This window comes from Chelonoidis abingdonii, chromosome 1 (genome assembly GCF_003597395.2).
Source record: "Chelonoidis abingdonii isolate Lonesome George chromosome 1, CheloAbing_2.0, whole genome shotgun sequence".
Lineage (NCBI taxonomy): Eukaryota > Metazoa > Chordata > Testudines > Testudinidae > Chelonoidis > Chelonoidis abingdonii.
The window spans coordinates 4,057,310-4,070,828 of record NC_133769.1 but is presented as its reverse complement, the minus strand read 5'-3'; the positions used below and the strand labels follow the sequence as shown (position 1 = coordinate 4,070,828).

General features: G+C 45.8%; 1 protein-coding gene across 1 annotated transcript in view; it reads right to left on the bottom strand.

Moving 5' to 3' along the window:
- The window catches only part of CHCHD3 (coiled-coil-helix-coiled-coil-helix domain containing 3), a 279,219-nt gene extending 273,473 nt beyond the window's left edge, over positions 1-5,746 (bottom strand). The window contains 2 exon segments of the mRNA XM_075063733.1: positions 1,922-2,033; positions 5,577-5,746. Coding sequence (XP_074919834.1) covers positions 1,922-2,033; positions 5,577-5,660 — 196 coding nt within the window. The 5' untranslated portion in view covers positions 5,661-5,746.
- Positions 5,747-13,519: the final 7,773 nt, after the last annotated feature.

Sequence of the window (13,519 nt, the reverse complement as noted above, 5' to 3'; positions counted from 1 at the left end):
TCACTCTCACAGACCTTGGAAGACAGGCCAGTCCTCACTTACAGACAGCCCCCAAACCTGAAGCAAATACTCATCAGCAACTACACACTACACAACAGAAACACTAACCCAGGAACCAATCCCTGCAACAAACCCTGTTACCAACTCTGTCCGCATATCTATTCAAAGAACACCATCATAGGACCTAACCACATCAGCCACACCATCAGGGGCTCGTTCACCTGCACATCTACCAATATGATATATGCCATCATGTGCCAGCAATGCCCCTCTGCCATGTACATTGGCCAAACCGGACAGACTCTACGCAAAAGAATAAATGGACACAAATCAGACATCAAGAATTATAACATACAAAAACCAGAAGAACACGGCAATCTCCCTCGACACTTAATAACAGACTTAAAAGTGGCAATTCTCCAACAAAAAATTTCAAAAACAGACTCCAATGAGAAACTGCAGAACTGGAATTAATTTGCAAACTGGACACCATCAAATTAGGCCTGAATAAAGACTGTGAGTGGATGGGTCACTATAAAAACTAAATTTCCTTCTGCTGATACTCAGACCTTCTTGTCTACTGTTTGAAATGGGCCACCTTAGCACTACAAAAGTGATTTTCCCCTCCTTTGGTATTCACAGTTCTTGTCAACTGTTGAGACTAGGCCACTTCCATCTTAATTTAATTGGTTCGTTAGCACCGACCTCCCACTTGGTAAGGCACCTCCCATCTTTTCATGTGATGTATATTTATACCTGCCTACTGTATTTTCCACTCCATGCATCTGACGAAGTGGGTTTTAGCCCGCGAAAGCTTATGCCAAAATACATTTGTCTGTCTCTAAGGCGCCACAAGGACTCCTCGTAGTTTTTGCTGATACAGATTAGCACGGCTACCACTCTAAAACCTTTCATTAATATTTCTGGTATATTTTTTTAAAAATAGTTTTACGTGAAACCTGCTAATTGTCACGTAATTGTATGCTCCTATCACTGTTATTCTTGTCCACTCCCCTCCATATATTTGTTGCATCTTATCTTAATTCAGATTGCAAGGTCTTTGGCACAGAGGCCATTTTCAATGTGTGTTTGTATGGGATTTGGCACAATGGTGCCTTAATCCTATCTGGGGCTTCTGGGCACTAACCAAATACAAATAAATAATAATCCGGGTAATCACTTAGTACGAGCTACAATTATCCTTATTTTCATCAAGGCAAAGACAAGAGATAAAGTATCTGTCTTAAAGCATATTCTGTATCTCTCTAATAAAACAATGCTAACACTTGATTTTGACCAAAAAATAAAATAAAATAAAAAAATATATAAAAAAGCAGAAAAGAAAAATCAGCACCAGAACCTGAGAGCTACTTCTTAAACTAACATTTTATTTTCTTCCCCTGAACAGATATTTAATAAAAATTTTCTAAATTATAACCAGAGATCTTTTTCCTTTTATGACATTCTATGCAACTTAGAAACCAGGCTTCCTTTTACCGAATTTTTAGAGAAGATACATTCATCAACAGCAAGAACATACATAATACTCCAATCGCAGGTAAGAAATAAGACGACAAATTTGAGAGTATTTAAGTGTTCTGACTAGATTTTTTCCCTATTTGTTTTGTGTGTTTAATAAAGCATTTAAAACGTTTAATGAACAATAAGCAAAACCAAGTCCATCAGTATCACTTGACTTGGAGAAGACAGAGTTATTGTCAATGTCAGGCAAAGAAAGAGTATCAAATAGGATAACTTAACAATTAAAATTCTCTAAAAACTGTCTCATTTTTAGAAAGTGATAAGCAGGTACATTAACCTACAGAGTAATTTCTACAAAATGGTAACAAGTTTATCATAGTAGTTTGACAACTTCACCATACTCTATTTCTCCCCCAATCCTCAGAAAGTATAGCCATACCTGCATCACCTCCAAGCAAGCCATGATCACCAGAGGCTGATCGTTGCTGAAACTGTGGCCTTGCAGTGGATGAAGAAGGCTCCTTCATACGATCAATTACACTCTCAGACAGCTGGAAAGAACATAAAACCCAGCAAGATAAAACAGGTCTCCAAAAAAAAAAAAAAAAAAAAAAATGCATATGAATTGAAACTATCTAACAATATGTGTCGATCTCATGCGTTATCCTGATGTTAGATGGAGTTTAACTGATGATTACAGCTTGCTGTTGTTGTTGTAGTATTGTGGTAAGTGTCTAGAGCACCCCAGTTAAGTCAAGGCTCCTTTGGCTATGGTGTTACACAAACCACAAATATGATCTTATTGCGGACCAAGTAACTAGAAAAGAGAAACTGTGGGACAAAAATGTAACAAATGATGTACAGATACAGATTTACATTTCCTATGCGCTTTCCATTTTCGCTGATTTTTTCCAGCGACCAATTTACTCTCCCCCTGCTCTTTCTGTTGCATATTCTATAGCGGGGTAGGCACACCAGGGCACGCGTGCAAGACGGCATGCAAGCTGATTTCTCAATGGCGCACTCACACTCCTGGGCCTGCACGGCTGGGAGCTCTAATGTTTTACTTTATTTTTAAATGAAGCTTCTTAGACGTTTTAAAAACCTTGACGTACTTTACAGCACAACAATAGTTTAGTTATGATATTATAGATTTTAGAAAGAGACCTTCTAAAACATTAAAAAATAGTTACCGGCCGCAAAATCTTAATTAGAGTGAAAAATGAAGATTCGGCCACACACTTCTGAAGCGTTGCTGACCCTGGTGTCTATAGCAAGCCCGAAATACCCTGTTCCCATTGCCATTTCAGGATACAACCGCGCAGGCTCTGTCTGGGGAGGAGAAAGAAAGGCATGGGGGTGGAAGACCTATTCTTGGCAAAGCTATCAAATCTTTTGAGTTAATTTGTAGATCGTTGGTTTTTATTTGCTGTGGTTTTGTTTGGGATGGTGTTTTTTTTTTTTTTGTTTTTTTTTTTTTGGCAGACCTGTTGTATTACTTGCGGGTTTTATGTTCTATTCCAGCTGTCTGAGAGTGGTAATTGATCGGTGATGACAGAGCCTTCTTCTCACTCGCAAGGCCACACAGTTCAAGCAACGATCAAGCCTCTGTGATATGGATGCTTGGAGGTGATGCAGGGTATGGCTATACTTTCTGAGGATTGGGGAGAAATAAGAGTGATGGTGAATGGTCAAACTATATGATAAAGCTTGTTACCATTGTTTGGGTTGACAAAAATCTAGTTTTTAACTGTATCAAAAATACAAAACCCAATTATATACTAATAAACCCGTCTAAAAATATTCAGGGAATGCAGCAAAGCCCACCTTTTGATGGCTAGATGGGTGGGTCTCTATTATTATATTTTGGGTGACTGTTGTGGGTGGCTTCATTCAGGCAGCTGTGTATTTTTTAAAAATTTATTGTATATTCTGAGCATCTAGAGTAGGGGTCAGCAACCTTTCAGAAGTGGTGTGCCGAGCCTTCATTTATTCACTCTAATTTAAGGTTTCGCGAGCCAGTAATACATTTTAAGGTTTTTAGACGGTCTCTTTCTAGAAGTCTATAATACATAACCAAACTATTGTTGGATGTAAAGTAAATAAGGATTCTAAAATGTTTAAGAAGCTTCCTTTAAAATTAAATTAAAATGCAGAGCCCCCCAGATCGGTGGCCAGGACCCAGGCAGTGTGAGTGCCACTGAAAATCAGCTCACGTGCCGCAGGTTGCCTACCTCTGCTCTATCATATGCTTAATTTTATTCATGTGAGCATTATCACTAACACTGGGAATATTCACTAGAGTAATAAGCATTTGCAGCGCTGGGGCATAACAGACATAGCAAGAAACAAGAAGATTCTAAAACTGCTTGATCGATAAAGATAGAAATACAGTATGAACTGCATTTGTCCATGTCCTCCCTATATCACATATGAACCCATATTAATTCCCAATACTTTAAAATCAAGTTTACTCTTCCAAATGTCCTATCCATTCCCCAGCACCAGTGCAGTCACACTGACAGTAACAATGATGTAAGAGCTACTTTAAACCACACTGAGGTATTTAAAATACCATGAGTGCCTCGGGAGAAGAAGAAATACAAGGCTTTTCTGTACATTGAACTGCAGTGTCTGAGGGTACGTCTATACTACTCACCGGATCGGCAGGTAGCAATCATTCTGTCAGGGATCGATTTATCGTGTGTAGAGTGTAGACACGATAAATCAATCCCTGATCGCTCTCCTACCAACTGCTGAACTCCAGCAGTGCAAGAGGCGGAAACAAAGTTGACAAGGGAGCCACAGCTGTCAATCCAGCGCTGTGAGGACGCAAAGTAATTTTAATTCAATCTAAGATATGCAACTTCAGCTACGAGAATAGCGTAGCTGAAATCGACGTATCTTAGATCGATCCCCCCACCCACTGCAGACCTGGGCTGAGACTACCAGATAACCAGGTGAGGGAAAATACTCATGTAAAGCACCAGGTATCCCTGTTTGTTCTGGAGCATTCTTCCATGGAAATGGCAGAAAAGGGCAACCTGTTACCACCCAACAAGAACCCTACAGTGCCTTGTCTGGTAAAATTTTAATCTTCTGATGCAGAGAACAAGGCATTTCAAACCCTCTTAGTGTCACAGAAAAACCTATGTGTGAGTGTTGATCAGTGACAGAATGAAAGGAGAGAGGGAGAAATAAATAGGACATGTGGAAGAGTGAGAGGAAAGAAAACAAGAGGCAGTCAAGGTAGAAAGTGCAAGCTCTTCCAGCTCAGCATCCTTCTTCTTCACGTCCTTCTATAAGTTTTCCTTATAAGTCCTGATGACAACAAGATCATAGCTCCCTTTTCACGGGAACGTTTCACTGCCACATAAGAACGGCCGTACTGGGTCAGACCAAAGGTCCATCCAGCCCAGTATCTGTCTACCGACAGTGGCCAATGCCAGGTGCCCCAGAGGGAGTGAACCTAACAGGTAATGATCAAGTGATCTCTCTCCTGCCATGCAGCTCCACCCTCTGACAACCAGAGGCTAGGGACACCATTCCTTACCCATCCTGGATAATAGCCATTAATGGACCTAACCTCCATGAATTTATCTAGTTCTCACGCACTTCTAAGCTTCCTACAACGCACCCGGCCTCCACAACGATGATGGGCCTCCTGCAAACACCCAGGCGGAGGGCAGAGAAGAGAGGAGGGGTCTCAGTGGCTGGGCCAGGGGCTAAGGAACAGGGGGTGACAAGAAAGCAACAGGGCCAGGTGAGGAGCGGATGCAGCGGGTAGGAGAAGATATGGAGCGATGCAGCAGAGAGGAAAGGGAGCGAGGGGGGCACAGAGACAGGAGGAGGAAGAGCGGGACGGGAGGGGGCAAAGGGAGGGTCTACGGGGCAACGGGGGTGGAAGACACACAGGAGAACGGTGGGAAGCTGAGCGGGTCCCCGGCCTGGGGCAGAAGGGGAAATGTGGAGGGAGGAGGAAGCTGCCGGGGGTGGGGGCAGATGGACAAGGCGCTGGGCGCCCCCAGGGGCTCTGCCCCCGGGGCCCCTGCAATGGCTGGGGGCGTCCCATGGGGCCCCGGCCTCTCTCTCACCCGCACGCCCTTCACCACCGTGATGTTCTCGTTCTCATCCGCCTCGAAGGTGACGCGCCGAGCGCTGCTCCCACCGCCACCCATCGCGGCTCAAGGCTGCTAGGCCACGGCCGGGGACAGCGCCAAGGAGACTCGCACACGCCTCTGCCAGCTCACCCCGCCACAACACCGCCCACCATTGGCCAGCCGCCGGCTAAGCCCCGCCTACTCGCGATAGAAGCCCCCTTCCCATTGGCTACTACGTGGTAACCATGGAAATCGCTCGGGAAAGGCAAAGGGTCCGGAAACTTTTTCCACGGAAAACTTCCAGCGGGCGGGCCCTACAAGTCCCAGAATGCACAGAGCCACGACGGCCCGGCGAAAAGGGCGAGAGAGACGCAGTGCAGGCTGGGTAGAGTAGTCCGCCAGAGTCCCCATTGAGCTAACCGTTCTCCCATTGCATGCTGGGAGCTATATATTTCTTGGAGTCTGGGAAATGTAGTTCTCTTGCGTCACCGGGCGCTCCTTGGCCTGCGCCCGACCCTGGCAAGATCCCACTGCCACTGGGTCTGAGGGAACCGCAGGGGGCTCTGGGACCGTCACCTGCCTCTCCAGGGCGTGGGACACTCTGGGACATGACCTGTATGGTGGCCGTGGGGTCCCAGGGCTGGTCTCCCACTACAGGGCTCACAAGGACGTGACCCCACTGTGGGGCCGCAGGGTCCCTGGGGCCTGCCCCCTCCCTGAGGCAAAGGGCTCAGTGGGACGTGGCCCTGCGGGGGGCAGGGCGGAATGATCTCCAGGGCTTGTCCCCCAACCCCCGGGGGGGATGGATGGGCACAGAGCGAGGGTTGCCACACCCGGTCGAAAAGGGACCCTGGTGGCTCCGGTCAGCACCGGTGATGGGGCTGTTAAAAGTCGGGTTGGCAGGCTCCCTGCCCGGCTCCACGCAGCTGCCGGGAAGCAGCCGGCATATCCCTCTGGCTCAGAGGTGGCCATGGGGGCTTCATGCGCTGCCCCCACCCCAAGCGCCGGCTCCGCAGCTCCCATTGGCCTGGAACCGCAACCAATGAAAGCTGCGGGGGCGGCACTTGCAGGCAGAGGCAGCACACAGAGCCCCAGAATCGGAGTAACATGCCGGCTGCTTTCCGGCAGCCGTCTGAGGTAAGCGCTGCCCGGAGCGTGTACCCCTCACCCCCTCCAGCACCCCAACCCCCTGTGCTACCTCAAAACCTCCTCCCGCACTCAAACCCCTTCCCAGACTTCACACCCCAAACCTCCTCCCATGCCTCAATTCCCTACCCTAGCCCAAAGCCCCCTCCTGCAACCTAAACCCCTAATTTCTGGCCCCACCCCAGAGCCCTCACCCCTTCCCGCACCCTAACTCACTGCCTCAGCCTGAAGTCCCCTCCCAAACCCCAGCCCAGAGCCCCCTCCTGTACCCTAAACTCCTAGCCTGGAGCCCGCTCCTTCACTCCTAATCCCCTGCCCCACCCTGGAACCCCAACCCCTTGCTTCATCCCAGTGAAAATTAGCAAGGGTGCGGGAGAGCAAGTAACAGAGGGAGGGGGGATGGAGTGAGCAGGGGTGGGGCCTCAGAGAAAGGTGGAGTGGGGCAGGGCAAGGGTGTTTGGTTATCTGTGATTAGAAAGTTGGCAACCCTAGCACAGGTTGTCCTGAAACTGCCCACTCTCCTCCTCACTCTGTTTCCCTGTGTGCATCCTCTATGATGCCATCTTTAATTACATCACCCCACACTGTTTCTCAAATAGTCTATATATGTTTACCCAGAAAACTATGTTTTTGTAATATACACATGTAAATTCCTGAGAAATTTTAAACAAAATAAAAACCAAAATCAAGGGGCCATGTCTATACAGTAAGATTCCAGGATTGTCACTCTGCGTTGCTCTGAAACTTAAGTATCTATATAGTCAGTGGGTATCAATGAAAACAGCTACAAACATAGCTGAGAAGTCTTTTTGTTCAGAATATCACCAGGTTCAATCACCACTGGGATTCGTGCTTTATTACGGTTCAGTTTTTTAAGTTTCCAGTCATTTTTGGCTTTTTACACTTTACAGATTATAGCCATACGGGTGCACACACTCTTGCATAGTACAGCATAAAATTCTACCATTCTTATGACAGTCCTAGATGCATATTATGTTATGTATTATTTGTATTAACTACAGCACTAGGAGCTCTAATCATGGGCTAGGCACTGCCCAAATGCATAACAAAAAGTCCCAGCACTAAAGAGCTTAAGTCTATAAAAGACAAGACAACAAGTGGATACAAACAGATGGGGGAAGTACAAGGAAACAATGTGACAATGTTGGTTAACATGCTAGACAGTGGTATCATCTACACATGGTACCTTGTCTTGTAATATGGTTTACCATACTTTATTTCAGTGGTTTTCTACCTTTCCCATACAGCACCCCCCTTAAAACATTTCAGGATCATGCCTCTTACAGCTTCAGGATCACTCCTGCCATCTAGCCATAAAGAAAGGGAGGTGGTCATTACTCCCTGGGCTGCTTTGCAGCTTTGCTGGAGTTCACAGCCTCCAGGTGGAGAACCCATGTTCTATTTTCACTGTCCTGATGATCCAGTACCTTTATTGACATACACTTTTCATATGTGATCTTCTTTGTAAGAGACTCATTTCAATAATAGAATCAGTAGCCAATAGTGTGCAATTCCTTCCCTTTCCAGTCTGCAGCTTAAGTTTCCTTTGGGCCAACTATATTAGAGATATTTATTCTGGTGTAATGCCCCCATGGTAGATTTGCTATACCAGTGTAAAACAGGTGGCTTTCCCTGATTTTAAACAGGAGAGAAGTGTATTTTGAAGAGGGAGTTGAAAGAAAAGATGGAGATTACATAGTATGTGGTATTGAGAATGACCTCAGGTTCCACCGTATTGTATTATAGGTGCCAGGGATATAAGGACAGTCATGAGGCAGGAGGCAAGCTGTATTGTACACATACCTGGTCTCCAGGAAAATATGCTCATTTTACCTCATTCTCCCACTATCCCTATTTGTTTGTTTCATCCATCCAGAGCCAAGATTGGGGCAGAGACTCTTTTTACTGGATGTTTGTACACCATCCAGAACAATGAGACCCCAATCTTTTTACTGGGTCCTCTTAACACTACTGTAATACGTATAATAATAACAACGGTGATTTGGGGGTATCTTACATATTTGTTGACTCTTTGGAGATCTACTTAAGTCAAATTCTGCCCTTCACAGACAGATTCAGGAAAGGACCTCATATTTATACTGAAGCATCACTGAGCTCCACCCCCTGCACGAAATCTGTCTCAAAGTGTTTTCTTGATAACAATGGATTATTTCAACTTACGTCAACTGGGCCATTTCATTTCTTTGAAGAGATGTAAACATCATGTTGCTTGCCTCAACAGAACTGCTCATATGTCCTTGATATATTTTCAGGGTATTTTTATTTGGCTGTAAAGTGTCTGTCTGCCAACATTTCAGCAATATCCGCCTTTCTTGGGGTTTAAGATATTGTTGAAGCATTGGCTGATAGCCACTTTACTATCAAATAAATATTGCTTGAAAATATATCAAGGACATATGAGCAGTTTTCTTGAGGTATGCAATGTGTTTTTATGGATGTTAAACCAGTCTCTCTGAAGGGGCGATTAGCATGTTATACATTTAGTACCCTCATAATTGTATACATTTTGGAAGGAGTGGATGGACTACATTATCTATATGATATTTGAGCACCTGCTGACCAGATGTATGTTTGACAATTTCTTTACCTCACCATGAATGTCTTTTTGGAGTCAAATTGTATTTATTCAGTCATCTGTGTAACAATGATGGCAAATTTCCTCTTCCAGATCAGGATAACCTCCTCAAATATGTTTTGTCTTCTGTTTCAAGAGTTCTTTATGCTACATATCTTAAAAAACATTCATGGTTTGGTGTATTAAAGGTTCTGGGTTGAAAAGTTCATTGTGTTTCAACAAGAGCTATTCCTTATCAAGAATGTTTATGCTCTCAATCTTATTCTTTATTATTTGGGATCACTGAATGCAGTAGAATATAGTCATAGATTTCAGAAAAGCAAATTTTGAGTAATTAAGGACCAGAATTCCCTTCCTATGGAAAAATCCAGGGAGGCAGGGAAGATGGAGGAAACTTAAACCTCAGAATTGCCTCAGATCATTCTGATGAGAGGGCAAGATTCACTACTCGTGGAATGGGCAGGAGTGTGGTCCCCCAGAATTCAGGAATCCCCTAAGATAGGTGCAAGATAGTTATCTGCATGGAGGAAGGATTCCCCTCTGGGCTATACACAGTGGTGTAGCCAGGTTCTAAGTGTAGGGGGAGCAAACATAAAAAAGGCACCCCTCTTGGCTCCTCCTCTGGCCATGTCCCCCTTGGCTCCTCCTCCGGCCACCCTCCCGGCTCCTCCCGTTTCCCCCCCCAGATCAACCCCAGGGCCCAGCTCAGGGCTCCTGCGGGCTTCCCGGGGGTGCGGATACCCTCATCCCCCTATGGTCCCTGGAGAGTGTCTCCTGCCCAGTGCACTCTGCAGGTGTCCCCCGCTGGGCTGTGCCACCCAGCCCCACCCATGGAGTCCCATCCCCCCTGCCCCGGGCTCCAGGCTCCAGGCTCCTGCTCCATGCCAGGGCCCCCCATCCAGACAGCATGGCCTGCGCCCCTGCCCTGTGGGCCCAGCCCCAGGGAGCCCCTCACCCGGACCCCCCAGTGCAAGGCACCGGAGCCAGGCCACTCACCTTCCGTCCTGCACCGCCGCCTGTCCCCGGCCTGCTCCCAGCACTCAGTGTGCTCCATGCGGGGCTCGCCAGCCAGGCGGCCTTAAAGGCGCAGGGGCCCTTTCGCCTCCCCCCGCCTCTCCCTGCCTGCCGCATTAGCAAGGGGCGGGGAGCCCTTGGCCGCTGAACCCTGAGCCACCGCAGGAGGTGGCTGCAGCGATGTTGGTGTCGTGCTGAGTGTGGGGCGTGATGGCCGAGAAGCCGGTCCCCTCGTTCCTCCAGCTGCACCTGCCGCCCACCCCCTGTGCCTTCTCCAGCCATGCTGCCGCCAGCGTCGGCCCGGCAGGCACCGCTTTTTGAAAATGTGCTGAGGGGAAGGGTCTGCTTCCCCTGCACCCCGCTAGCTACGCTACTGGCTATACAACACATTTGTAGGGCTTCCGGGGCCAATGATGGATGAACGAAGCTCTGTGAAAAAGGCTGCAGCATTTACAGACCAAGAATTATTCATAAACAATGTTAGGCAAATAAACTCAGAAACTGTACCATGTCCACAGACAATCTGAAAACATATAAACGGCTGTAGTTATTGAATAAATTATCCACTAGAGATGATTTCCTTAATCCTAGTAAGTAGTATACCCATTTTAAAGATGGGGAACTGATGTGTAATGAAGTGAAGTTACTTGCAGTAGGAGGGTGTGCTGGCTCAGGAGCTAACTAACGCCCCACCAGTTTGTATGAATTGAGCTCTGATTGAAAGAGAGTTGGCAGAGGAGGCCAATTAACTGAGTGGAGATACAACTGAGGGGCTAACTGGGTAAAAGTATCCCCAGTATCTAGGACTATATAAGCAAACAGGAAGATAGAGGTATGCAGAACTGGCATTTGCTGCACTCTTCTCCAGAAGTAAGTAGGGAAGTTGGCTATTGATTATAAAAATAATATCTAATAAGGCATGGTGGTGGCTGTGGTCAGTTACTGAGTCTGTAAAGTACTTTCAGGGGACCACTTTGTGATATTTGTCCAAGGTCACTCATCAAGTCAGTGGTAGACCTAGGAATAGAACTCAAGTCTCCTGACTCCCAGGTCCCTTCTCCAGCTATTAGATAGTCATCTTTTTTGGGACTGGGGGAAGGTACTAACACAGAACATTGTAACAAATACAGTCTTAACAATGAGCAGAAACCCATAGGCTTCTACCGATTTCTGGTTGAACTGTACCCATTTTTGAGGTGCATTAGCAAAAAGTCAGTCTCAAATTTATAAACTTCCAATATATCAAGTGTATCTTAAATGGGTGTGTAGTAGTTTCATTAGCATAATTATCACGTTCCCTTCTTGTGATGCTGTATGTTAAGTTCCCATGCAGCACGCTTTTATAGTCAGATTAAGACATGCTGCCACTCTTCTGCCTTAGTCTGGGACTCATCCTTGACTGGATATATTCCTTTGAGTTAGGATTAGTTCTCAAACCACATAATATACAAATGATAGGTTATAAACTGAATCTGGAGAACGGTGAATGCCAGCATTGCCAGCCATTTACAAACAAACAAATCCTAATGAGCCCACCACTCGTAACTTTAGCACCCTCATGGCCAAGATGGAGTCTGCTCTGCAGGCAGCTCCGGCCAAGAAAAGGTACGTGCAGAATGCAGCAGGGAAACTCCCTTCTATCCCAGAGATACTTGATCCACACTCCTTGGAGTAAATACACATACACACACAGGATTAGTACAATTAAGATAGGAAATTAAATATTTATTTACGGAGGGATGAATGGAGAAAAACAGCGGGGAAGATAGGGTGAGTGGTAAAACAGGGTTACAAGCAACACAAAGCCCCACAGGTCCAGTGGCACCACAATATGAAAGGCCAGACACCGAGCAATGTGTCTACATTCAGGAGTTCTGGGCAAAGTACCAGTCTGGCAGTAAAAACGACAACAAGTCCTTGTGGCACCTTATAGACTAACAAATTTATTTGGGCATAAGCTTTTGTGGTCTAGGATCCACTTCACCAGATGCATGCAGTGGAAAATACAGTAGCAGGTAAATATATACAGTACATGAAAAGATGGGAGTGCCTTACCAAGTGGGGGTCAGTGCTAACAAAACAATTCAATTAACAGTAGAATACCAACAGGGGAAAAATCACTTTTGTAGTGGTAATGAGGGTGACCCATTTCAAACAGTTGACAAGAAGGTGTGAGTAACAGTAGGGAGAAATTAGTATGGGGAAATTAGTTTTTGTAATGACCCATCCACTCCCAGTCTTTATTCAGGCCTAATTTGATGGTGTCCAGTTTGCAAATTAATTCCAGTTCTGCCCAAATTAATTCTGCTTATGCTCAAATAAATTTGTTAGTCTCTAAGGTGCCACAATTGTTTTTGCTGTTACAGACTAACACAGCTACCACCCTGAAACCAGTCTGGCAGGGAGTCTTGGGGATTCCTGTTCATCTTTGGCACCAGTAAACTTTTGACAACAAACCCCTCCAGCGCTGCCTTCTTGCTACTCTCTTGAAACCCACACAGAGCAACAATCTCCCCACTTAGCTAGCTACAGCCTCCCTCCTTATTCCCCATGAAAGGTCACAAGCCCCTAGGACTCACAACCCATGCAGCTCTGGGCAATAGTGATACTGGTCCAGCTCTGGTTTGTCCTTCTCAGGTGATTCCTCTTGGACACAGTGCTCCTCCTGGCTTCTGTCCTGGGGCGTCCCCACTCAGCCATTCTGCACTCCCAGGTTTCAAGCAGGTTCTCCATTGCTTCCCTATGTGAGGGCCTGCTCACTGTAGCCCTCTTGTCTGGATGCTAACATATTCTACATATAAGCTGCCATTTGGATTGTACTCTTTGGAATGATTCCAGAAAGACTTTGTGCAAACCAGCAAACTCCCCATAAATGCACCAAATATGATCTAAGGACTTGCAATCATTTGTAACGTATATGATCTTTTAACCATTCAGTAAACTCTCTTCTTTTCTTTTATTAATAAACCTTTAGTTAGTTTGCTAAGGATTGGCCGATGGCACGATATCTGAATAAGATCTGAAATATATATTGACCTGGGGATAAGTGTCTGATCCTTTGGGATTGTTAGAACCTCACCTATGGTGAATTGGGTCTTCAATTACCTCTCATCATATAAGACCAATTTGTCTGGATGAGAACCAAGAGCTGGAATGCCTA